This window comes from Pempheris klunzingeri, chromosome 15, assembly GCF_042242105.1.
Source record: "Pempheris klunzingeri isolate RE-2024b chromosome 15, fPemKlu1.hap1, whole genome shotgun sequence".
NCBI lineage: Eukaryota > Metazoa > Chordata > Actinopteri > Acropomatiformes > Pempheridae > Pempheris > Pempheris klunzingeri.
Genome location: NC_092026.1, coordinates 13,393,092 through 13,421,067, shown reverse-complemented (window position 1 = coordinate 13,421,067; position 27,976 = coordinate 13,393,092). Strand labels below are relative to the sequence as shown.

Here is a 27,976-nt window from a genome sequence, read left to right as displayed (position 1 = left end):
CTGATCAGATTTAGAGCTTCTCATGCATTATCATTTCTTTAAGTTAATTACTGGTTAATCTTTCCATAAAAATATGTCCATTCTGCGTTACAAAGGTATTAACCAGTGAACTTTTCTAGAGGTGCAGGATACAGTTTGTGGTGCTGGTGTAGTGTGTTGTATTCTACAAAGAGGTGTTTCTGTTTTTTTGTCCACCCTACCTGTCACATCCAGTAACAGATGGTATAAAATGCCTACATGCACCACCTGTAGGCACATGAGATTAATGATGTGCTCTAATAAAATGAAGTCTTAATGCTCCACACATCATGTATGTATCTACCAACACCCCTTTAGTTCTGCCCTATTTTATGTTGTTTTTTTTCTTATAGCACTGTGTATTTTTCTCCTCTTTAGATGATAAAAACAGGCTAACTGGTTGGTCAGAGGGGCTGAGGGACAGCCGGAGGCGTGTCAGCGATGGGTCGTAAGTTAGATCTGACGGGTCTGACGGACCACGAGGCGGAGCATGTGCTGCAGGTGGTGCAGAGGGACATGAGGCTGCGCAAGACGGAGGAGGAACGCCTCAGGTTAGTCCTGACCTCCGTATTTCACAGGTTTGGGCCTCAGAGTAGTTAGAAGCTCAGTCAACCAGCTGTGTGACCCCCTGAAAGACGCAGTGAGTCATTCCCTCATGAGTACTCATTCTCAGCACTTTTAGCACATGAAAGTCTAGACTGACTTCATATCTTTTACTTACGAGGTAATACCACAGTGCAGGAATAGTGCTACAAGAATTTAAAATTTTACTTAATTAAAAGGGAATGGAACAAGCATCAAAATATACTTCAAGTGTCAAAAGTAAAAGTACACAGAGAATTGGCTCTACAGAGCATTTTAGTGTCATTTGGTCTCATTGTTTTGGTTTTAAGGAAACAAGCTCAGTCAAAGTGAATATGGTGAATTTACAGTTAACTTTGGCAACATTATTATGCATTTGGAGTCCTGGTTGTAGCCACCTAATGAATATAAGTCCAATATTCATGCTATTTTAGCTCTGTTTTGGTCTTCACCAAATCATGGGGGAAATATCTCTCTCGAGCTGCTAAATGCTCCACTGTGTTCACCAGCTAGCTGCTGCCTGTGTCTGTTTGCTGCTGAGGTTTTTCAGCCACCGCGTAGAACTGAAAACACTAAAAAAGACAGTGAGAGCAGTGATGGTGAACCAAAACTGCTAAATTTCAGACTGGACACTTAAACCATGATATGAAAATCACTACAGAGCTTCATACAGCAGCTCAAACCAACGTCAGAACATTTTTGTGAGTCTAGAGATAAATGAGTGTAAATGAGAGTCTGGTTGTAGTTGAGGAATTTTTAGACGTCTGCAGATGTTTCCCTCTCTACTCTGAAGTGTGTCCTCATACCACAGGACAGGAAGTGACCTCCCTTTCCTGCTGTACTCAGACCAGCTTCCTCAAAACATCTATCCAGCCCTCAGGGCCCAGACAAAATACGTACAAACACAGAGCAATATGATAATTTAGTGGGTTTGAAACGAGTCTAGTGTTTTATACTGACCTGACTTCGTAATAGTGGTAGGAAATGTTTGTGTGCTTGTCAAAAATAAGTAAGAAGAACATGTTTATGTCATGCTTTGTTCTTTCACACATTAGTCATCAGCTTATCTAACCAAAAAGGCTTTCAGTGGTCTGAGAACCAGCCAGAAGATAAGAAATGGGACCACACATGCAAGACAAACTTAATGGCTGTGATTTCCTTAAAAGAGTCAAAATCAATTTATCAATTTATCATGATATTTGCTGTAGTAATAGATACTCTCAATAATGCTCATAAACTCTAAATAATAGTGTGTAGTTTAAAGTTTTGCTTGTATGTGAGAAAACTCCTCAGTGCATCTTAACTGAAAACCAAATTACAAACAATAGAAACATGAAATGGTTAAAATAATAGCAGTGAAGGAAATAAAGGCCGATACTGCAGAGATTAACTTCTAAGTTTAAAAAAAAGGCCTGTACAGGAATAATTTCGCCTCTAGAACAAAGAAGGGACAGCTTCCACATACTGTCCTTTTACTTTTTTAAAATCTTTATTAAATACAATGTTTCAGTCTAGGGACTGAAGTTGTATTCAATAAAGTTTATTGTTAGTAAATGGACAGTATATGGCAGCTGTCTCTTCTCTTGCCTATGAACATTTCCTGTTTACAAGAAACTGAAGGTGTCCATGAGCCTTTCAAGTAAAGCCTTATCAATCAATCAATCAATCAATCTTTATTTATATAGCGCCTTATGTATCCAAGGGACTGATGCTGTGAGTCAAAATGACAGAAATCAACTCCTGAGAATGTCTCAGCAGTTGAGACTGTTTTTAATCTTTAATAATGTGTTTTATTTCACAAGCTTGTATGTTTTTATGTGAAACCTTTATTCTGAACGGTAACTTAACGGTAATTACATTTATAATACTTCCTCCTGACAGTGGTGTTGACGTAAAGTACAAATACCACATAAGTACAGTGTTTGAGTAAATGTACTTAAGTTACTTTCCTCCACTGTGTAAATTTAGCTCTAAATGAGTCAGTGTTACCCTTGTAACAGGAGGGTTTCTGGGTAAATTCCCATGTGACATTACCCAAAGCGATTAAGCGGTGAGCTTTCTACTTTGTCTAACTTCAAGTGTGGTAAGCAAGGTGCTTATTTACAGCTAATCTTGTTGTTGTTTACTGCAGCAGGTATGACTGGACTGACATGTGGCTCAAAGGAGCAGTTTAAGAAAATTCATACTGATGTCTTTATTTGTTTGGAGCCTGATAAGGCCTATCTCACATTTAACTTGCTAAATGATGATGAACACATTCACACCACATGCCGTCTTTAGCAGAAGCACATTGTCAGATAAGATATATCACAGATACGTGGTAAATCCCTCATGTCATGCAGGTTGTGCGCCGCTTCCTCAATCCTCTAGTCGTTAAGTGGGCTCTGTCTTCATGCATCCTGCTTTGTAATTTCTGCACCGACACCCCCTGAGATAAAATCCAGGAGCCTCACTGAATGTCAAACAGCGTTGAGTAATGGACGGGGCAGCGTAGGAAAGCAATCAGCGTCTAGAGCTGAAGTTCAGGAAGGAATACAGATGAGAAATCAACACACTGTTGGATTTTGCTGCTGTTTCTTGTGGCTCTCATCATCTCGTGCACAGAGAAACCGTCGCTGTTAAACTCTGAGCTCATCTGGCCTGAATCTTGCATCACTGGACGTGATCTTGTAAAGGTGGCTTTGGAAGATAAGTGAAATATCACATACTTTTTCATACTTGATCTGATCTCATGTTCAATAAAACCTTCCTTCCTTGTTCTTGATTGTTGCAACAGCACAACTTCTTTAGATAATAATACTGACTTTGAAAAAAAAAAGGGGACGATCAGGATGACTTGTGGCATATTAATCACACCTATTTAGTGCTTGTACACATTTATTATACTTTTTGTTTCAAGTAATCCACTGTAATCAGGATTGAAGTTGTGAAGAATGAACAGTAATTAGTGCTTATAATCTCTGAAGTGAGGCAGAGCGAAGTACTTACATGTATAGGAACATGGATAGTTGTATGTACATAGTTTTGACTACTGTAAACTACAGAATTTTCACCTCTCTGAATTACAACTTCAAAGGTTTATTGTATTAAACTGGAATAGTTTCAGTGAGGTGTATCTAATAAATTGGAAACGGAGTGTGTATGTGTTATGGTATTTCTGACGGAAAGCAAACAATTTGTTAGATTCAAGCAAAATCTGCTGGATACAGCTGCAGACCGACTGTGTTGTGAGTATGAATTTGTTATGAAATGTGCTGATGTTGAAATGGCACAAATGTCAGACTGTGTTTATCTTGTTAAGTCTCCCAGCAGAATAACAAGTTCTCAGGAAAAATCCACAGGAGCCAGTTCATTGCCACTGCACCTGATGATTTGGGGACTGCTGGCATGTGTTCCTCTGTTTGTGCCACCTGCCCACACATAGCACACACACACGCACACACACCTACACACACACACCTACACACGCACACACACACACACACACACACACACACACGCACACACACACACACACACTCTGGCACTCGCTTGGCACTCTGCACCTCCGGAGTGCGCACACACATGCTGGCTGATTGAGAGAGGAGGTCTGTGGACGTGAAGTTGCATTCAGTGTTACAAGAAAAAGCATCAACGTAACAGTTTAATGAATGATGAGACAGACAGAGACGATGTGCTTACTGAACCCTCTGCAATTATTTTCAAAATGTATTGGTTCATTTCCATATTTGTATGTATTTTATTCATATGCATAGCTCATAGTGTCCTATTTACTAGAATCTAATCTACTCTTTAGTGCATGTAATACTATGGTGAATGCTTGAATGTTAGCAAATGTAGTAGTCATTTTTGTGATACAATATTCAAATGAATCCTTGAAAGATTTGCACCAACAGAAGGTTCATGGCAAGATATAACATTAATTATAATAATCAGCATTCTTCCTCCTAAAACAAGAAAGAAACAGATCCCTTTAAAATATTTTAACACAAGACAAATAAACAAATATACATTCACACAAATGCAAGAACATATTAGTGGACGTCACACGAGTTTATCGTCAAGAAACAGACTTTTTGTGAGGATTATTCTGCATGACAGCTTGAGCCTCTCGAGGTGCAGAGACAGAGAGAGAGACTGTTGTTGCTTCCACTGTTGGCTTCTTAGCTACACTTTTGGCCCGTCAGAAGTGTGAGAGGAGTCTGAAGTGTGTTTACATGGGATATTGTTTACTGTGCAGAACTGTACTGTTCTGCAAGTTACTCGTCTTGCTGAAAATGTCTTCATGTGTCTGTGTCTGTCTGACTGCGTGTGTGTCCCGTCTCAGAGTTATTTATAACGTCCAGTGAGCTTCAGTAATGGAGTCTGCTGCTGTGGTGAGAGGGCAGCCGTCTCTCTGTCAGACAGGCATCTGAGGGACACCGTTAAATTTTTATAGTTTGGAGTTGCAGAAAATGTGGCCTAAAGGTTACTGCTGTCAGAACTGGCTGTGTTAACACACAAGAAATGTGGCTTTCAGAGAAGGACTTCTTACTGTTACAATCGGCAGAAGCGATTCTGATAATCGATCAGTTGTTCAAATCACGATTTTAAGCAGAAATCCCCAAAATGAACAGGTCCTGTTTTAGCTTTTTAGACAAAACAAGACATTTGCAGGCATCATTTTGGGCTTAAGGAAATTGTGCAGGTCATTTTTCATACATTCTGATATTTTATAGACAATGAACAAGCAATTAGTTAGCTTTAGTGTGTTATTCAGTCCTTTTCTCATTCTTCAATATGTCCAGATTCATCAGAAGTTCATTACAGTCACTTTGAGGTATTTTCTCTTTCTATTCAAGTCAAACTTCTTCTCCCCATAAACTACATACAGTACACTCCAATTCACTTTAAAACAACAGTTTCTGGTTTGCCTTCACGTGTGTAAAGTCTGTCCAGACGCTGATTACAGCGAAATGGGAAATGTAATTTTTGCTTCACATTTTGACTTCGAGTCATTTAAAACAGGGATGAAAGCAACCTTGAACCCCACAGTGGCTCCTTTTGTTTCCGGCCTCTGTCAGACTCCATCAGTCTCCAGCAGTAATCACCTATAAATGATTCAGTCGCGGCTGATGCTCCTGCAGTCCTGATGTGAAAATAATGTATTTTTTGTGACACTTTCCTTGCAGCGCTAGTTACACCAGTTTCCATTCGTCTCTCTTCTGCCTCCAACCATCTTATTTTTCTGCTGTAATTTCTTATTCTATCATCTCAAAGCTTCTGCTCGAGATGTGTATGTGACCATTCATGTGTGAGTGTTTGTGGACGCTTCAGTGCTTTCCACTAGTATTTCTATGAAAGGGGTTTGCAGGGAAACTAGTAATATGAGCAAACAGATGTTACATTTTGACTGAAACGTTTTGCATGTGATTGCATGAGATTTGTTGTAAAAACTGTTCTGCTATGACTCCACACGATTGTTTTCATCTGCGTCAAGTTTTTAAAAAATACTTTAATCATTAATCTACTTTTATATGAACATAGATTTGCTATATGTTTCAGTGACTATTTAACATGTAAAACATTAACTAAGAAAACTGAGATCAGAGCTCAAGCTTGACCTTAGCAGCTTATAACATCTGAGAAAGCAGTCTTATCACAATGTTCATTTAGTGCCTCTTCTGAGCTTTCAATCATATCACTTGGCCTTCATTAGCAGATAGAGTTTACTCAGAAATGTAGATTTTTGAATCACTACTTTAACTACTTTCTAGCTCAGCTCTAGATATTTTATATTCAGTGATTAAAATACGATCGGTTCTCAGTGCTCAGAAGGCGACATTAAGAATATATCGCATTCATTTTTCATAGCATATAGATGACAAGCTACAAGTGAGGGTGAGATGGACACAGTTGTCCAAGTTGTTTAACATTCATCTAGAGAAACAAAGTCAAAATGAAACAGCAGCTACATGTAGAGTGTCGTTATCTTGTGTAACGTGGTGTATGTAATATATTACCACCAGAGGGATTTAACTCAAATCGCTATGAGCATCATTTGGTGAATACAGATCAATGGAGAGATGCAGAGAACTGTTAGCCTCCACCCAAACCTTCCTCACAACTGCAGTCTTTGGAAATGTAAACAGTTTTTCTCAGACTGAGGTCCAAGCACACTTCCTGTGACACTGCTGTAATATTATGATATTAAATAAGCTTTTTATTAATATAACTAATATTACTATAACCTGCTTGAACGATCAAGTGCAGTTTTATAGAGCAGAACAAAACAAAGTAACCTTGGGCTTTACCTGTTAGGAATTGGCTAACACGAGTGTGTTACTGTGTCAGGAAAGGACCTCAGGTTCAAGATCATGTGATATGATTGAAAGCTCCACAACAGCCACAGCTTTTTGTGACATTGTTTTTGTCGACTGCTTTTTCCAAGGCTAAGGATGCTTTACTTTTAAACCAGCATGGACAAGAGAGCTCCTTAAAGTGTTCAAAAAAAGGAAATTTTAACATTTACAATTTACTACTTGGCAAAATCATGTGCCGATTGAAATCATCCAAATGATGAAAAGCTCTAAAACGACCGCTAAATGGACCTTGGTGAGACTATTTTGTCAAGTAATGATAAATGTCTGATTGCTGTCAAGGAAACACACTGATGTATTATTCAGCACAGCTTCCTCTGTTAACCATTACATGAGCTCAGCAGGCGGCATTTAAATGAATGTGAGATGATAAATGTGCTGCTTAAATGTTAAATTTATGAATGAGAATTTCACTTTTGATCAAGCCCTGACAGCATTTCACATCCTTGGAATTAATAATGTACATTAAGGGAGATTCTGCTGCTTTTTTCAATCACCATTTACCTTCAAATGATGTTTACAAAATGATGAAATGACCGACTTTATGAAACTACTTTAATTTCTGCTCCATTTTCATTAACATTCAGAGGATCACTGTTATGAGCTGTGTGTCCACGTGTGCTCCATGTCGTCATTGTAACAATCATCTTATATGAATCAGTAAACCCTCCACTGTCGCTGTATCTCTCTCACACACACACACACACACACACACATACTCACACACATATTTAGACTTAAATATGATGTCATTTTTTCCTTGGTTTTGTGTAACTCACTCTCTCTCAGACACACATACACACTCCTGGTTTCACTATCTGTCTCCCTCTAACCATCCCTTCTCCCTCCCCCTACTCCCCACAGTGAACTGAAGCAGGAGCTGGAAGAGGAGGGCAGTCGCTGCCTCCTGCTGTCACGGCAGAGTTGCTTCAACCAGCGCTGCTGCATCCGCTGCTGCTCGCCCTTCACCTTCTTACTCAACCCCAAGCGGCAGTGCCGCGACTGCTGCTACAACGTCTGCAAGGCCTGCCGGGTCTACAACAAGCGGGACAAAGCGTGGCTCTGCTCCGCCTGCCAGAAGAGCAGGTAAGGTCGGCTGTGATAGTGTGGTGATTCAGAGTGTGTGTGTGTGTGTGTGTGTGTGTGTGTGTGTGTGTCTATTGCACAAGGCTAAGTTGAGGATGAGAGGCTGACAGTGACGTCAAAGGTTATTAAGGTCTTACTCTGCTGCTGGAGAGATGGATTTTGCACTCATTACACATAATATAGTCACTGAGATACAGTGCAGGATAAAGTCTGCCATCGGGCAGCGTAACACAACATGACAGGGAGAAAGAGGCTCACTAGGCTCTGCTGTTGGAAGACCTAAAGCAACAAAAACTGTACGCACAAAGGTATTTTTCTCCTTTTTCTTCTATTAAATTGGTCTTTTTATGAAGTGTTGAGTTTTGTGTTATTGAAAGCCTTTGATGCTGAACTACAGCTCTGGTGTGACAGTTTTGTTTCATGAATTCAGTAAAATGTCTGGTTTACTGGGGTCATGAACATGTCAAAACCTATTGGATAAATTGAAAAATGTGTTGGACGATTTAATATTTTCTTTCTTCTTCATGAAAAAAGTTTGGATGGCTCATGTTTTCCTTTAAAGGATAAGACTGGTGTTTTTCTATATTTTTCTTAAGCCTAGGGTATGTCAGAAAACCACTACTCCGCACAGCGTGTCGTCCAAATATGTCTGAAGGCAAAAGTGTTTCAGAACGATGAAAAGGCAGTTGTCCTAGAAGAGGGGCAGATGCGACAATCCTTCACATAATAGAACACACTTTCAGACAGTCTTGTCTTGTCTGGTGAACATCATCATGTACGCTTTAAAAACTGTAATATATGCATTTTATACAAAACTATATATCAGAAACACACAATATATGTATTTTATACAAAACTATATATCAGAAACACTGCATGTTAAGAGTAATCCGAAGTCCATTATCTTTACCTGATTATTCCACTCTGAATAATTTCTGGGCTGCTGCAGATATCCCAGCAGGCATTGGGCAAGAAGGAGGATACAGACTGGACAGACAATCACTGCAATACCAACAGCACCTACAGTGTGGGCAATTAAAACGTTCAAATTCACCTGCAGGAACCCCATGCAGACACAGGGATCAAAATCCAAGCAGAAAGGCGATAGTGACCACTAAAGGTCAGAAGTCAAAACACTGCAGTTTATTATTTAGTACTTCAATAACACATCAAAAACAAAATCACTTTCACTGGACTGTTTAGAGCTGTCTAATAACTTGCCATAATATTGTTTACTTCCATCTCAGCCAGCTTAATGATGTAGCCACTTCTTTTCAGAGCGACTGATTTGACAGGAGAGCTGATAGTTAAACCTCACTGACAGTTTTCTCCACTCGTCTCTTCGGTCTGTGGGAGTCTCACCACCGAATGAGTTACCTAAAGATGTGTCACACTCGCAGACTCTCTGTGTCGCCTCCACCTCCTGTCAACACACTCACTGTACACACACTCACTGACTCCCGCCACCACGCTGCAACTCAACAGCACACCGAGCAGATGGTAACTCATTAAACATGCTGACATGAATATCTCTGCAATACCCTGTATCTGTCATTCCTCAACATTCAATTACATCCAGGTTTATATTAATTTAGATGTTGAAACTTGAAGATGAAACATGAATCTGGTCTACTGCAAAACCCTCTTTGATAATACACCCATTATGTTAATCATGAATGACATTATGGGGGGAGGGCTGCAGATTTGAGTGATAATTCTCTGTAGGTTCATCACTACCAGCGACCTCTTTCACATCAATATGTTGTCTTTATGCCTCTGTGCTGGGGACAGCTGTTGCTGGAAACATTATGCTTTCGGGGTGTCCCTCCCTCCCTCATGAACACCTTGAGGGAATTTCTTTAAATTTGGCACAATCGTCCACTCGGACTCGAGGATAACCTGATTAGATTTTGGTGGCCAAAGATCAAAGGTAACTGTGCCAGCACAAAACATGTTTTTGGCCATAAATCAGGAATTCATGTTAATTATGACAACATTTCACACAACTGTCGAAAAAATTATGACCTGATGATATTTTACATCCCAAAGGTCAAAGGTCAAATTCACTGTGGCATCATTATGTTCTGCAGAAACACACTTTTCTTTTTGTTATTCAACGTCGTAAGAAGGCGAGATTGTGACTGTGCTCCCCATTTGGTCGGATGCTGAATTGGTGACGCTACTTTGGGATGTCCACCTTGAAACTGGAGGTCGGTGTGTAGATGTGTGTGAAGCATCCACATTTTAGAATTTAGCTTCCTTGTAGCAACATCCACATTTGAAGGGTTGTCTACTGTCACAGCTACGCCATCAGAATCAGCTTTTTTAGCAAAGCATGTGAACACATACAAGGAATTTGACATACACTTAAACAGCAGGGTTGTAAGGCCAGTCCAGTACAGTTTTTTTTGTGGATTTGGATGCCAAGGTACTTGTATGAGTCCACCCTCTTCACTTCCTCTCCCTGGATCCACCAGGACAGTGGCCATTTTGTTCCTCTGGTAGTCCACCACAAGCACAGTGGCTTTGCTAACAGGCTTCAAGTGATTTAAATGACTAATTCAGTTCAAGAGGAGTCATAAGATGCTGATGAACACGACACTGTTGCAACTTGATCGAACACTCGGAGGGATGCATGTATGCAGATGAGCATTCAGTCTCTCACACATTTCTAGGAGCAGCTCCTCGGGCCAGCTGAGTGTCCTGCCTGTCAACATACTTTACACAGCAGTGTTTGGCTAACGATGGTGGTTGGCTGCAGAGTAGAGGTCAACCTGCACAGCTGCCTGCAGCTGGATGTGTTCATCTGTGAGTCAAACTGTGCACAGGACCGTTCAGCCTTGTGACGGCACTTAAGTCCATGAAGCATGAAGTTTGTGATCAGTTTGTTCATGTGCACTGCATATACCTGTGATACCTGGTCACGGGTTAACAAGTACAACTGTGAGTGCGTGCGTGTCCGTCCAGAGGCCTCTGTCCCCTCAAGTTTAACTATCTGTGATCCACAGTAAATATGTGGTGGAGTTTATCTCATTAGTTATCAAGTACTTTGTGCATTTGTGTGTAATTGGCAATTTCCATTTTCCCCCCAAAAAAATCTGTTTATGTGCAGCATAATTAAATGGTTTTGGCAGTCGTCATTTTTCATTGATTTTTCTTAATTTAATCAGGTGAAAGTCTCAACTGGGCAAGGAGACAGAAAAAAACTGTATTCATTCTTATAACAATAAATGCAAATAGACTAAGACAACCTTCACACCCTACAAAAGAGTATACATAATAGTTAAAATTCAATAAGAGTATAGACCAAATCATGTAAGAAGAACATCATATCACCAGTAAAACCAAGTCTGCAGCTTTTGACACCTGTTAGTGTCTGAATCTACTCAGTTTGAGTCACTCAGGGTGCTATGAAGATGAATAAAAAATGTTGGCACAGAATAAGATGTGTGTTGATGAAACATGAATCTGTTTGTTTGTCTCTCTCAGGTTGTTGAAGACACAGTCACTGGAGTGGTTCTACACTAATGTGAAGAAGCGCTTCAAGAGGTTTGGCAGCTCCAAAGTGCTGAAGACTCTTTACAGGAAGCACTTGGTGGAGCACAGCGCGCTTTCAGAGCTTACTGGTAAACCACTCCGCTCATTAATGTTGTGCCTAACACATGTTCCCATTAACTTTGGTAATATGACTAGTTGTTTATTTGTTTTTTGATGGTTGCTAGAGAGAAGAAGAAGAACAAATCTTTAGCGTGCCTAACCTGTCTTATGTGACACACATGGGGAAAATCTGAAATCTGAAATCCAGTGTGTGACTTGTTCAGATCTTTTCTACAAGCCTAATCCTGTACTGAATGCTGTGCACAGATTACTCTAGAGTATCTGCTTTCATTAGAAATCAAAGTTTGTCCAAGAAATTTATGTTTTTATGAAGATATGTGTCTGAAATGCACTGATTTTTTTATGTGTATGTTTCAGTGTGTTTTTTGCTGTTTCATATCTCAAAGCAGTGTATAACAGGATGTAAGGAAGAGAGTGAAACAGGATTAAGTTCTTGCTTGGCTTTCATTTCACATAACTTTAGCAGATTATTCTTGCTGCTGCCAGACTCCAAGTTTTTTTTTATATTTGTTTGCTGCCTTCATATCGTTCAGCAGGGAATCAGGGACTCAGTGGTGCTGTTTGTTGTCGTTGTTTGGGCTTCATTATACAGTATATAGCCATGTAACTTTTTTTTTTTTTAACACAGTCTGGGTGTACTAATTCACTCACTGCCTGTTTTAAAGCTGCACTAATCAAGATTATTATTTAAATGAAGGATCAAATAGCTGTGTGCAATATTAGAGATGCAGTTCCCCTCAGTTCTATGGAGCATTTTGGCATCTTTCAGTCCTTTGTTTTGGTTTTACAAGCCAACAGTTAATTGATTGTTGATCTCACAGCATCATGTTTGGCCACAGCAGGCAGCTGTTTTCATTTAAAAAGCTCCCACTGTTCACTCCCTGCTCAGCAACTAACAGCAGACAGACACAGCGACTAGCTGGTTAACATAGCCAAGGATTTAGCTGCTTAAGAGTCAGGTATTTTTCTCAGGAGTTGGTGGAGACCAAAATCAGAGCTAAAGGAGAGTAATAGTTGGACTTAATCTTTCCACGTGGCCAGAAATGCAATGGCAAATAAATGATAATGTTGCTCAATGTTTGCTGAATGTGTAAATGAGCAACTGCTTGCTGACACATGAGCGATATCAGCTTTGTAAGGGGATAACATGCCAATGTTGTGTTTTCAGCTTGATGTGCCAAAAATCAGTTAAGGCTGATCTACATACTTGTGCCACCACAGAATGAGAAAAATCTTTTTTTTTGACTGAGTTCATTTTCCTCCAAAGTATAACATCACCTCCAAGTCTAAGCCTAACTACATTTCCTGCAAGATATAACATAGAGGTGGGCAAGTAGGGAGGAGAGGGGAGGAAGAGCGGCACATAATTGCAACAGAGGGCTCTTTTGAGGTGGAAGACTTCTCCCCCTCCACAATCTTCTAAAATGAACATAAGTGTGGTGGAGGATTGTGATCATTTTGAGCCATTGACTCCAGCCCCAGTAATGTCCAAAGCTGGAGCTCTCAGCGCTCGTTCTCTATAGTTCATGACGTAGGACAGGTCCCAACTGCTGGAGTCTGTCTCAGCATTGGCCTTGTAAATTTCAAGCGGAGTTAAAACGGTAGATATGGTGTGTTAAACCATTTTCAATTCATGAAATGTAGATTTTTATATATTTAGTTAGAACTGTAAAACACCAGCATTGATGTGTTCCATTACAGTACAATTACATAATTTAGTTAAAAGCTTAAAAAGATGCGTTAAAGTGTGCAGTATGTTTTTAGTCAGTGATCATCATTGGTTGATGTATCAGTTATATTTAAACTGAGTGTGAATGTTATTCTTGACCTTGGAAAAAGTTGTTTAACAATATAGTTTTTCAAGGTTTATGTAGTAGTTTTATTTCCTAGAACTTTCAAATGAAACCTATTTATATTTCAGCAATGACAGTGAAAAATATAGTCTTTGATTAAAGAAAATCATACAATAGATTTTCTAGGACTTATTATCCAATAGTTAAACATTGCAAGGCACAGTCTAGATTTAGGAGGAAGCTGTTTTAAGCGGTCCTACACATCTTAATGTGCAGCATTTAGCACAAATATAGGCAGGGTAGGAGCTTTGTAGTACTATACAGTGCTTCGAATAAGGCAGCATATGCTCCAGCTAGCCAGGGACAGGCGGAGGAGTGCATCTCTGGGCCATTAGTTCAGAGTCTCTGATCTGATTGAACAGACAAGGGATTTCAGAGAATTATGAGTGTTTTGTGGAGGAGAGGTCGCTGACTGCAGATAATGCAGAGCTGTGACCCTTGTGGGAGCAGCACTGATGTGGGCTGGCATCAACTCACCGCCTCAGCGTCTCATTCTGGTTTACGTAGCTCTGTTTTCATTTTCCGCTCACTCGCACACACTCTTCGCACACACATATCATACATTTTCATTTGTTTATGACCGAGCCACACTGGAAATTCAGCAGTGTTTATTCAGCCAAATCCAATCTGCATAGTCTGACTCATGGAGGGCTCTGCTAATGTTGCTTTGCATAAGAACAATGTGAGCTGCATGAATAGCATCAGAATTAATAGAGCTGACATTTGGGAACTAATAGCTGTGGGTTCAGGCATCATCTGTGTGATTTTTGTGTAGCAGTGTGACATTGCCCCCTCAAGACACTACCACAGCCCATCAACAGTGCTTTGAGAAATACTTCTGTAAAAAGTAAAGCAAAACGGCAACTGAGGAGCAGAAGAACATTTACAGACATAGTAAACATTACCTGATGCTCATTGTGTGTGCGGTATTATAAATACAGACATTGTAGAAAGCAGTCAGAAGTCAAAATGATGTGAATATAAAGTTTTTTCTTAGTTTGTTTTCTATTTACACAAAATAAACTCCAGCGAAAAACAAGACTTGGAGTCATGCACAGTCATTAAAAAAACCCAAGCCTGTGATCCTCATAGTGGCGCTCTCAGCTATGGATGTTGAGATAATAATAATAAAAATAATTGTTGCACATTGTGTGTTACAAAGATATTTATTATTTAGGATCTCTGTGAAATTGTGTTTTTGTTTTTAAAAATGTGTTGAACAGGGTGAAACTCATCCTTTTAGAGTTGCACCTGTAATTGTTGAACATTGTGATTCACACCACATGAATACTATGTTTCTATGTATGAATATAATACAGTGGCATACATCTACTCATCTATATATGGTTCCTGTAAGCTTTCTGTGACCTTTAGCTGCTACAGTAGAGGCGACTGTGCTGGCCATGTGTCTTTTTCATGTCCCTTTACTGCGGCCAAATGTGTCCAGACTCATTAGATGTTACAGCACGCGCACACACACACACACACTGCCGGGGGTCTCAGAAACACAATCCACAGATCTACAGATCCTCCAGCCCATAAAGCACATAGAAGATCCTCATTTTGTCTTAATTCCACATCACTGAACTCATGCTTGCCTATAGGGTTTTTACCAATGAAAGGGGAGTAGAGTGCAGTCTGCAAAGTAATCTAGAGTTCATATCACTTGGTTTAAGTCCTCTCTTTACCCCTTAAAATGATTGGAAGTGACCCTGTGCGCTCTACCTCTGAACCAGCGCCTGCTGCACACAGATCAGGTCACTTGGTAATACCAAGCCGCTCTAATGCACTTATATAACCACAAATGGCTGCATTGTTGCATGAATATTTACATGACGTGAAAAGAGCTCAGTGCTCAGAGTTTTCTACAGAAGGACTGAGCTCTCTGCTGCTTCGTCATCAAGTTCAGAGTCACGTATTTAAAATATTACACCTGAACATAATGAGAGAAGGAAGATTTTTTGCATATCAAGAATAAAGTCCAGCTTTCAGTATTAAAGTTACACATGGAAAAAAAACAAATTACTAACATTAGTACATATAAATTTAACTTTAATCTTGAAATGATTTTATACATGGATTTATTCTCGACATTTTAACTATTGTCAACATTTCAGATTCTAGAAATACTTTTTCACTGATTAATTTTTTATTATGTCTGGCACTAATTCTCAAAGTTTTACTTTTCTCGTATTTTGATTTTATTCTCAAAAATGCAAAAAAATAAAATTAAATAAATTAAATTAAATAAATAAAACTCCCTTTTATTTTTTTGTCCCTTATGCTCTGGCATTAATACTGTCCTATACAGCACAGATCAAACATTTACTTAATTCTGTTAAACAATTATATTTGGTTGTTTTGGATTGGATGTTTTGAATTAATTATGCTTTCTACTGAAAGAAATAGTCGACTGTATCTGTCTTTTCATGTCAACATCTGTGTGTGTGTGTGCGCGTGTGTGTGTATACGCGCAGAGGGCAGTGCCTACGAGGAGAGCATCTGCAATGAGGGCAGCGTCTGTGGGAGCGACTCAACCTTCTACAGACAAACTGAAGGTGCAGAAATGTTTTATAATGATTTCACAGGTCCTCGTTTATTCTGTGCACCTGGTTATGTGCATTGGACACCTTTAGACAAGCTTTCCATACAGTTTCATACAGTTTTTATGTCTGTGTCAAGACATCTTCTGGTAACACATGGACAAAACCAAATGAAAAAAATCAGTTCGATCCAATATAATATATGGTATTGTGTTATTCTTCTACATACTTTCAACTAATATGTTTTTGTGCAACATTTCAAATAAACTGTGCACTGAATGGCAGAATAATAAAAAATAATTATGAGCCTGAGGTCTGATAAACACTTTCTCTAATACCATATGTGAATAGCTGACTCTCATTGCATCATATTGAATATTAATGTAGTAGGGACAGCAGTAACAGTGGCAGAAGTGTTTGAGTCCCTTAAAGTACCTCTTGTTGAGGGAGAACTAATCATTTACAATGACAGTGGTGAAAGATGTCTGTTATCAGTTGTAACTGTGTACTGAAATGGAGCAGCTGATACTCTGACATGCCAAGGATGGATTCACTTGGGGAAAAAATCATCCCCCGAATGTCTTCCCCAACTTTTAGAAGTTAACCAAGTGCTAATTGATGTAGGAATATGCACTATGTATTCACAATATCACCGGATATAGTGAAGGTGTTAAGCAAAAGTTTGAAGATTGATACTACTGTAATCTGTCTGGTGCAGCTGTTAGCTTAGCATCAACTGAAAACTGGAAACTGTCCACACATAACAAAATTTGGCTCAAAGAATCACCGTAGGGATCTTTCAATTTTATTTTCTGTACTGATTTAACATTCTACTTACATGCTAATTAGTGTGCGAAACTTATTCTTGACCCTGTGAATAGTAATTCACAACACGCCTCTCTAGCTTTAGGCGCTTATAGGTGCATATTGTTGTGTGGACAGAGCCAAGCTGGCTGTTTCCACCTGTTTGCAGTCTTTAAGCAAACTATCTCCTCCTTGTGTGATTATCTGGAGGAAAAAAAAGAATAAACGTATTTCTCAGGATGTTAAACTGGTCTGTTAAATCTAGATTTTGACACAAGCCCTCTAAAAGACAAGGCCTCAAGATTTTAATGAAAAAAGTCATTAAAAGAAACCTCTCTATGTCAATTTACATTAAATCATTTAATCAAATTACCACACAACCCGTCACCTTCAGGGCCATTCTGCCTGGTTGGTGGTCCAGCCTCATGACAGCGAGTGCGTAATTCCATCTTCACAACAAAGTCACTTCATTTGACCCTCTGAGGCCACATTACCCAGTTCAATGTTATTTTGAGGTCCTTGTAATCCTCTCATAAATCCATAAACTCACATTTGTTCCCAGCTGCCATGAATCTAATCCTTTACAGGAGATGAAACAGCGGAGAGATGAATAGTCGGATGATTCTTGTTGTGCTTTGGTCTTTTCTTCTTTCTCGTTTGCCTCCTCTGTCCCGCTCTGCCCTCGCTTCTCCTCACTCCCCCAGTTCACTGCACAGGATAAGTGACTGCAAACATGAATGAAGAGCTGCAGTGGCCTGATGGTCGTGTCTCTGTCTGTAGTGTCTGTAGTAGCATGAATGAGCCAGTGAAAACAGATCAGTAACACAGGGCTTAAAAACAGAATTGAACTGAAAAGGAACCAATTACTTCGTCCAGTTTTACATAATTGCAACAAATGAATTGTGTTTTTGCTTTGATTTCATTTCTGTTTGAAGGATCATTCAGGTAATAACAAAATAAGTAATCATTGCGTTTCTTTGTGTTCAGAGCACAGCATGGCGGAGACACTCAGTGTGGCCTTACGGGTGGCAGAAGAGGCCATAGACGAAGCCATTTCCAAGGCTGAGTTTGACACCGCCAGTCAGGTTATTTATCTTGTTCACATCATATAAATAGTCTGTCATTATTCATGAGTTGTTGCATTGCTCATCTACAAACAATGTCATGCAAAAACTGCTGATTATTTTGTTAACAATTTTGTTGCACTGAAATTACAATTTTTCTATAAACGGCAACTCATGAGAAATGATTTTTTCATTGATTTGCTGCGATCTGCAGTCCTTTCATCGAGTTCCTCCTTAATCTGACTTCTCTGCTTTTTCTCTTTGAGTTTGAGTCAAATTATGCAAAACCGTCAGGATTATGCTGCAACCCAAACGATTAATACCACAGTATACAACAATGTCAGGGCCACTAAATTCTTCAAAGATTTACAACAACTATTTGTAAGTTAAATGGTGCTGCCTAATTTGTGTGTTTGTGTGTTTGTTCACCAGGAGAAGCAGAATGAGGCACAGTATCTGCGGGAGCACCGAGCAGAGCTCATTGAGGAACTGGCCAAAACTATTGTGCAGAAAGTAAGACAGGACATTAGAGTTTGCTGTCCGAGCTGCAGATACTCACTCTGTACAGTAACAGATGTTTTATAGTGTATAATTAGGTTGATTTACTGTGTGTGAAAAGCCATTGTGTAATACTCAAATGTAAGCCCCATTTAATATGTGAATATTAAACCCATTAATTAACAAACCATTAATTTGCTGTGAAACAGGAAAACCAGCTGCTTTGTGTGTTCTGTGTGAGACCAGAGCCACATGCAGCACCAATCACATTTCTGTCCGACTTAGATTATTAGCAGGAGGAAGACTTTGGCTGGGATGAGGGCAGAATACGAACAGGATTGGTCACTTGAACACAACACTGATCTTCGTCATCATCAGTCCGCCCATGATCAAGCCTCCAGCTCCTCTAAACAACAGTCAAGTCTCTGGGTAAAAATGACACAACACAATCATACAACATGTACAGTACGATAAATGTGCAGGGGCTCTGTTGTCTGAAATGGTTGCGTGGAAAATAATTAAGTCAAATACTGTACTTGTATTTAGTAGATTATATCACAGGTTTCCAACCTGTTTGACCTTTACAAAAAAGCAGCATGTCTAGGATTTGTTAGCACCATAGAAAGATCTTCCCTCTAAACTTCTCTGACGGGTAAATTTAGATAACCGCTAGAGGCCTAAACTGATAAAATGATCCGATCTTTAATAGAAAAAGCAAAGATTAAAGGATAATACAAAATATGAATAGACTTAGTACATTAGTATAAGCAGTAATCCTCTCACGACCCCTCAGATTTATCTTGTGACCCTTTGGAGGGGCCCCAACCCTCAGCTGAAAACCACTGGACTAAACTACCAAACTCCAAGCTCCACCTCATCCAACGCCAACACTAAAATCCTTCTTACACATGAATACATCAGTATTAACAATCTAATAATCTCATGTATAAGCTTATCAATCAGTCTCTCTGCAGAATTAGTACTTTTACCTTAAATACAGTCTGCTGATTGTACTTTTATACTTCAGTAGGATTTTAAATGAAGGACCTTTACCTGTAAGGGTTTATTTTTTACACTGTGGTGTTTGTACATCGCTGTACGTGTTGTATTTATCTGGCATATGCTGACCTCTGCTGGTTAAACCCCTCTGTTGACTTTATTTTATCACTGGTATCCAGTTTACCTAAAGAATGATTGCAGATAAAACTACAACAGATGGCTGTGACACAACAGATACATAGATATTCCACTTTTCAGTCGGTTTTTCTGTCATATGTATCTTCTCAGAGGTCACACTCTGCCTTCTCCCTGTTGGACAATGACGCTCCAGGTCTGCTACAAGACTCTCCACAGGCATTAAAGAAGGAAGGTGGTGGGTCTGCGATGTCAACCTGGAAGAGCGTAGACCGGCTGGACAACGCCAGTATGATCTTTTTGCTCAGTGTTTTGTACTTGAACCCACTCATCATCATCGTTTCAGGCTTTGTTGCACCAGAAACAGACATTTTGACTCTCAAAGTAGGAAAGTCATATAACTGTAAATCACAACATGAACACACACTACATTAAGTGTCGCAGTAAGAGCAGAAGGAATTCAGTCCTCATTATCAGCCACTTGTGTTTTTCCTGCTTTGACAGTTCTAAAATTCAAAAAAGGGTGAACTGGATTCCTTTGCACTTCTAAAATAATCAATTAACTGTCATGTGATCGTATGTAACACAGAAAACGAATTCTATATTAAGTTAAAGGATTAAACACAACTTTATATAATACTAGTGATTTCTAATTGATATAATAATGTTAGCTAATACCTGCCTCCACTGTGTTTGTTTTTGTTTGTGTTGCTGCATCTGTGGTTGTACTTGGTGTGGTATGCTTGCTTGGCATATGGTCTTTGTGCTCATATACGGGGGTGTGCCCTCAGTGCTGAAGAGCCCAGACGGGAACTGGATTGCCCTGCAGAGCGCCCAGCTGTCGCGTCCCAGCCTGCTGACCAAAAGGAAGAGCCTGGTCTTCAGCGCCTTGGAGAGGGAGTCTGGAGTGGTGTCCGCCTACGAAGGCATGGGCTCCGACAACGAATCCAAACCCGAGCCCGACTGCTCCTGGGGTGCCGCCCTCCACGAGTTCCACAGGAAGATGACAGACTCTAACTTCAACCCACGAGACCGAACCCCGTCCCCACTGACGGGCCCCCGAGGCAGCAGAGAAGATCTGTTCTCAGACTCAGAGGGGAACTGGAAGCCTAATAAATCTCTGCTGGGTTTTTTTAAGAGGAAGGTGCCTGCAGAGATCAGGAGACCTCCGTCTTCCTGCAGGACCAACATCATCGACGTGAACTTTAACGTGGAAGGAGCAGGAGAGGAAGAGGAAAGCAAGGGGGCATCTGAGCCAAAAGTGGGCAAAGTCAAGAGATCACACAAGAAAAGGAAAAGTAAAAAAGAGTCAGCACTTCCTTCTTCATCTTCTGCACTGGTAAGAAATAAGTCACATCATTTATTAATTCACTTTTTGTTGCTGTTGTTGTTGTTTTTTTTTTGACATTTTGCAGACCAAAGGATTAACTGAATAATCAAACAAGTAATCACCAGATTAATTGAGAAGGAAAATAATAATTAGGTGCTGCCCTAAATTCCTTGTAAGTTAATAGTAAATAGAAGTACGTGCCCTCCTGTCTTACTTCATTTGTATTAATGGGGTGAAACACCTCTTAGTCTGATATAATATAATACAACAGCACCACAACCTGCGGCTTTAGTAATTACCAGGGGATTGAATCAACGGCCGTCTGAAACAGTGTCACATGAAGGTGGGGTTTAGTGCAGGACTGTTTTAATAGATTACATCAGTATTAGTTTGGTGCATCTGATTAAATAGTTTTTTTTGTTAACAAACAGTTGTTGGTATAGCTTGTTCAGGGGTCTTGCTTTATCTTACTCTGTAGAGTTGACCTGCTTCTGAATGCTGAATCTACCGATATTATGAACACAAGGAGAGATCACACTTCATTCACCACAGAAATATTCATCTATTTTTATGATCCATTTTTATTTCTGTGTCTTACGTTCACAGGATTACAGTAAAACAGACAACCGTTCCCAACATACGTCTGATGCTGTGACCCCCGACACTGTGACCTCTGGAGGCATGACCCCTGAGCCTTTTGACCGTGAGAGTGACATCACAGGACGCCGAGCCAATCAGATGGACCAGGAGCTCAAGTCAAAGCTACAGCAGCTAGCAGGCCGAGTGTCTGACTCCTCCACTGGGGAGGAAGACGTGGATGGAGTGACAGATGCTAGAATTAATCGACGGAGGGAGGAGAAGAGACGAGGAAGCGAGAACGGAGATGAAGAAGATGAGCGTTTGTGGAGAATGGAGATCGACTTGGGTGAAGGAAGAACGGAGGACGAGAAAGAAGATGAGGAAGAGATGAAATGTAGATTATACAGGCTCATCACACAGTCCAGACTCACATACTTCTCGTCTACTGATGATTTGTCAGACAAAGTTGGCCAGAGTGGAGGAGAGTGGAAGGGAGATGGGGATGAAGATGTAGGGGAGGAAAATAAAGAGCAGCAGGAGAGGGAAAAGACAGACGGACTTACTTATAAACTCTGTCAGCTGGAAAAAGAAGTCAGGGCCAATCAGTTCTCCTCCACAGAGGATGAGCTGGACAGAGTCGGTGTCGAGGGTGAAGAGAAGAAGACAGGAGAGGAGGAGGAGGAGCTGGCGGTGAAAGTGTGCAGATTAGCAAACCAAGTCAGCGCCACCCAATTTTCATCCACGGAGGATGAGTTGGACAGAGCAGGCAGAGGTGAAGAGGGGCTGGAGGAAGAGTCGCGTTGGAAACTGGAGGCAGAAAAAGCTGTCCAGGCAGCTCAGCTCCGTGATTTGGCCAGTGTAGTCGGTGCCTCTCAGTTTTCATCCACGCAGGAGGTAAATGAAGGAGGAATTGAGAGCTGCATGTGGGAGGAAGCAGTGGGAAAGAATCAGAGGAGGAGAGAATCATTAGGAGATTTGGATGTGAGAATGTTTGATTTAAGGGATGAAAGAAATGAGAATGCTTTGGATGGTCAGACAAAAGACGTCCAAGGTAAATTAGAGGTGGAGAAAGATTGCAAGGATGAGAGAGTAATGATTGAGGATAAAAGGAAGGGACTTATATGTGAAGAAAAAGTAGAAGTTTTGAAAGTGGACAAGAGAACGGAGGAGATAATGGATTCACATGAGACAAAAGAGAATCAGCCAGAGGCGAAGTGGCCAGACGAAGAGGGACAGGAGGAGGACGAGATCAGAGAAGGCAAAGAGAGTGAGGAGAAATGGGCAGCAGCGGACAGCGATGAGGAAGATGCAGAATTTAACAGGATAATCAGCAGCATGTTGATGATGACTCTGGAGGACATGCAGGGAGAGACGTTACATGAAGCTGGGGAAAGAATAAATGGAGAGCCAGAGGAAGGAGAGACAGATGAGAGAGTAGAATTAGGGGGACAAAGTGGATTCGAGGACAAGGCTGTTGATGCAGTAAGCCCAGATGCATCAGAGGAGACAGGAAGCGCTAAAGAGTTTCAAAGTCGCGGCGACAATGCGATGCCAGCTGTGAGAGAAGGAGCAGGAGGAAACAAAACTGAGCAAATTGGGGGAGATGGTTCCAGAATAAAGGAGAGTGGAGACGTGACAGGCGGGAGTAAAAATGAGCAGCAGGAAAAAGACACAGATCCACAGGAAAAAAGAAACCTCGCAAAAGAAAAAACTCTAGTTGTAACAATCGAAGGGACTGCTGAGAGAAATGAGGACAAACAGACATGTAGAAGAGTAGAAGGGGATGATGACAAACAAGAGGAAAGAAGAGGAAGAGTCACAGCTGGGACAGATACCGCACAGGGAGGCCGTCACAGTAAAGAAACACATGAAAGACTCGAGGAAACACAGGAAGGAAACACGGAGGATAGCAGCACGTCATCTCTGCAGGGGGGGTTTCTGTCACCAGAGGAGATTAAAATCGTAAGCACTACAGCTTAAAACCTATGTCTTCCTATTTTTATCTCCCACTCTGGACGGTGATGCATACATGCAACGTCACTGTGGGTGGCTCCCTGTAAGCATAACAAAAGTCAGACACAGTATCAGAGGCCTTTTTATACCGTATATTTTCCACTAACAGTCTGCTGTGATTTTAGCTTTAAAGTGACTCTAAAGTGTAACTTTTGAAAGAGAATCAATACAATACATCCTCACATGTGACTGCACTCAGGGGATTTGCTGCTGCAGCCTCACTTGGTCTAGTCTGACCAGTAGTTAATGGTGATGAATGTTGGCTACTGTTAGCAAACTTTAGCTCAGGGTGTTCAGGTCATTTTACAACATAGGGTTACATAACGAAATGCAAGTTGTATCCCTGTCATGCTACAAACATATAATGAAATAATGAAAAAATAATGAAATTTAGAACAGAATAAAATGATGTACAGTTATTTTTGCATTTATATTCTTAATACAAATCCAACGCTTCCTCCTCCCTAAACTCTGGAGATGATTTGACCACATTATTTAAACTCAAGGTCCACTTAAGAGCTTTTTTAACTGCAGCTCACGGTCCTCATCAGCAGGCTGGGATTGGCTGGATTATGCACAGCTGTCAGTTGCAGTTGAAATCGCAGGAGGAACCTCGTTAGTGAGCGTTGTGTTCAGGTTGCTTTGTTAAATTTACAACTCTTGTCCATTCGTGTTACTCACACACTTCACTTTAATTGCCATTCGTGGCCTCAGTCCTCAGCAGAAGTTACCTACATAGAGTCACTACAGCTGGCAGGAGCTTGATCTGAGTAACTCTCCTTATAAACTTCTCTTTGCAGTGCAACTAACTACTTAACCACTCTGCTTGACGCTGGTTTTCTGCCCCTGTCTGTCCTGTGTTTCCTCTTCTGTGCTCTGTGTGCTGTAGGGTAGCGACATGGAGCTTTGCAAAACAATACAGTTTCTATCAACTCTGCTGGAGCAGGTGAGACCATCTTTTGATTTAGGAAGGCTGCGCGGTTTGCGATGATTGATGATTAAAACGCTGACTTACTTTATTTGCACTTTTGTTCTTGTTGCTTTCATGTTTTTCATGCATGCAACTAATTCCCTAATTTAATTTTCTGTATGTTGTTGTTCAGGTCACACATTTTCTTCAAAACATCACCCAGTAACGTAGCAGCTAATCATATTAATTTTAAGTCTAATAGAGAACTTTTTAAATTTTGTATGTGTTTTCCTTTTTTCCTTGAATAAGAGTGGCCCACCTTGATGTAAACTGCTGCTAATCCATGTAACAACATTTAATCTGAGTTTCACTGAAGAGTTTTTGCATCTTATTATGGTCAGAACACTGCAGGAGTCTCTGTCTTTATAGGTTTTATCTGATACACGTCGTGTCAACAGGTGTGTCAAGAATCTAAGAATAAAATTGAGGGTACAAAGTGTGTATGTGTTGCAGAGATACTCGGCAGTGTCTCTGCGCAACATCACCACTGAGGTCCTGAGGGTGCTGAACGCCACTGAAGATCTGCTGCAGGGAGCCGAGGGAGGAGACGACGCCCGACTCTCCAGCGTCTCGCTGCCCCCCGACACCGACCACAAGAAACTGGAGCAGCAGTTCTCCAGACTGGAGGAGAACGTAAGTACATCTTCATCAATATTTGCACGGACCAAAGACACAGGAATGACACAAGAAGTGCAATTAAAGATTAACTTAGATATGAATATGTGACCAAATATAGAAGGTCTGGCTGAAATATTACATAATATTACTAAACGTGCTGAATGTTTTGTTTTGCACTCTAATCGCACTGTGAGGATTGAAATGAACATGACTGATTTCATAATACATTTACTGTATATATTATGCACACAACATGCTTTTTTCAGAAAAGGGTGAAACAAAAGAGTAACTGTGACTTTTGACGTAAAAACAGGTTGAAATTAAGTAATCACAATAATCCTTGGTCCTAATTTAAAATACTCCATTGTGAAGTTAATCTTGTGCTGTGTATCCTGCAGGTGTACGTAGCGGCCGGGGCGGTGTACAGTCTGGAGGCGGAGCTGAATGACTTGGAGGAATGTGCCAGGGGCGTCTGCACTACCACGTCTGATATGGAGCTGTCCTTCCTGGAGGAGCAGGTCGCATCAGCAGCTGCCAAAGTCCAACAGTCTGATCTACAGGTGGGTTAAAGCTGGTCAAGAACCCCGTTTATTGCTCAAAATGGCACATTAGCAAAGCGTTCTGCAGCTTATTTTAGGCCTGAATACTTTAGTTTTAGTTCCCAACTGCGACACTCAAACCCTGATTTACTAGAAATGTGCCATCTAATGTTTAACAAGCCACACTGATGGAGTTTAACTTGGTATGTGTCATTTTGGCACAAGGGTTCTGGTGTTTAAAAACATGCTGCAGTGACCTAAAGGAGGCGCTGCAGTCAAAGATGGAAAAACTGTAACAGTCTGCATCTAAATCTACATCAATGCTTCCTGTTTGTTTCTGCTGTAGATCTGCGACATCTCGGCCAGAATTGCTGCCCTGAAGAGTGCAGGCCTCAACGTGGACACACAGTCACGCTCCTCTAAGACCAAGACCATTCCAGTTATGGTGCTGTACCTGCCGTTATATCACAAGAGTGTCACTACCACAACATTATGTCAAATACCTTGAACAAGAACAAAAAACATCTTATGTTTCACTTGCAGCCTATCACCCTGGACTCATCAAGACAGCTGAGGAGGCGATTACCTGCACCACCAGTCAAAGGTAAGAAACACGCATTTTATACAACATTAACTGTGTGTTTCACACCAACAGGCATAAAACATAAGCATTTGTCAAATACGTGCAAATCGCTGCTGCAAAATCTTTAAGGAAAGGAGTGTGTCTGTGTGTTCTGTGAACAGCTCTTGGCAGGTCTGTGGATGTGAAAGTTTAAGGACCTGTGTTCTTCATTTTTTCAGGTTCACATTGATTTTCTCAGCGCAAACATGGCTGCTGTTTTCAGGTTCTTTCTAAACGCTCCGTTTTAGAAGAACAAAACAGTCTGCATGCTTTGCTCTCGCATTTGACATCTTCATGTTAGGAGCTGGAGTCAGTGAGGTGGAGTTGGGGGGGTTTCTGTGGGCGGGAAGAGATCATATGTTCAGCAGATCACCTTATGACATCATAAAGGGAGCCAAATCTAAACAGCGTTTTCACACAGGTTTACTGAAAAATGGAGGAGAAAAAGAGAGAGGATGATGTTTTTTCATAGTTTGGTGGTCTCCAGGCACACGTTTATGTCAAAAAGACATTAAACCAGTAAAGATCTCATTAAAAGGAAGCATGTAGCCAAAATGGCGACCTCTCTGCCTCAGGTGTGTGTGCATATTGAGAACCCTTCAGGCTTGGTCGGGGTATTACTGAGGAAAGTAACATGGATGCAGTGTGGAGAGTGAAACTGATCGAATGAGCAGAACAAAACAATCGGCCTATTCCAAACTGTTGTTTGGAATAGGCTGATTGTTTTGTTCTGCTGCACTAGGAACACAAATACAAAAATGCACTAACTTAGTGTTTTTCTGACTGTTTATGAAATTCAAAAGAAATGCTGTTTGACTGTTTTTTTTTTTTTTCAGTACCTCAGATCACTTTTGAAACTTGATTACAAATGAATGCATAATTTTCTTTATTTTGTCTGATTCTCAGAAGACAAGGAAGCCTAATCAGGGGCCCAGGACCTTTGCAGTACCTCCAACACAGCGGTGCCTTGACCCCGACACTCTGCAGCCTTCAGGCCAGTCTTAAGTGATCCATTCAGACACCATTTGCCTTAATTATCATTTTAAACTACACATGCCTCAGATAATACAGGACACTAATACTGTATGTGTATCTTGTGTAGTATGTCACTGATTTAAAAAGAAGGAAACCTGATTCTTGTATGATCTTATCAAAATGTACAGTAGATTAAAAAACTACTTTATTTTCAGATTGATGACCAAACGGTTTAGAATATTTATCAACGTTGATCAATGTGATACAGAGCAGCAGGTCAACCATCAACTCTTTAAATGCAAGAGCAAGAAAATCAGTGACATTTTTAACATTTCCAAAAAGTGATATAAAATTTAAATTACCACCTTATACAGCACATATACACAAAAATCTTAATGTTTTAACAAAATTTTTATAGCCATCTATTTAACTTACTGATGAACAAAGCTAAACGACTGACAATACACAAATCATCAGCAGTACAGCTACTGAATAAAACGTGCAATTTACAATTTTTACTGTTCTATCATAAATACACAGATTACACATATGTGGGAACAAGTAAAGCATGTTAGAAATTGTTGCGAGGCCGTATCATGTCTAAAATAAATATAGCTAGACCTGTATTCTTCCATGGTTGTTAATGTTGTAGTGTACATATCTGTTTATCAGAAAATAAAGAAAAAATTCAGAGTTGCCTCACTGAAGAATCTGTTGTGCTCTGAGACAAACAGCAGTGAAGACACTGTGCACCCTGTTTGCCCCTCAGAT

The 27,976-nt window shown here is 40.4% G+C and overlaps 1 protein-coding gene across 1 annotated transcript; it reads left to right on the top strand.

Annotated features, from left to right (window-relative positions):
- Positions 1 to 421: 421 nt before the first annotated feature.
- Positions 422 to 27,903, top strand: myripa (myosin VIIA and Rab interacting protein a). Its single transcript, XM_070845776.1, has 15 exons — positions 422 to 569; positions 7,824 to 8,045; positions 11,535 to 11,671; positions 15,994 to 16,074; positions 17,851 to 17,948; positions 18,360 to 18,440; positions 18,711 to 18,854; positions 19,713 to 19,848; positions 20,351 to 20,898; positions 21,496 to 23,430; positions 24,905 to 25,084; positions 25,468 to 25,629; positions 25,955 to 26,053; positions 26,152 to 26,212; positions 27,137 to 27,903. Exons 1-15 carry the CDS (start codon positions 460 to 462, stop codon positions 27,151 to 27,153), a joined length of 4,011 nt encoding a protein of 1,336 aa, XP_070701877.1. The 5' UTR covers positions 422 to 459; the 3' UTR covers positions 27,154 to 27,903.
- Positions 27,904 to 27,976: the final 73 nt, after the last annotated feature.

Excerpts from the sequence above, each read along its gene's own strand:
- myripa (XM_070845776.1), top strand. The coding sequence starts at position 460 with ATGGGTCGTAAGTTAGATCTGACGGGTCTGACGGACCACGAGGCGGAG. Across the intron at positions 11,672-15,993 it reads CGCGCTTTCAGAGCTTACTG|AGGGCAGTGCCTACGAGGAG; the intron begins GTAAACCACTCC and ends GTATACGCGCAG. Across the intron at positions 20,899-21,495 it reads CTTCTTCATCTTCTGCACTG|GATTACAGTAAAACAGACAA; the intron begins GTAAGAAATAAG and ends TTACGTTCACAG.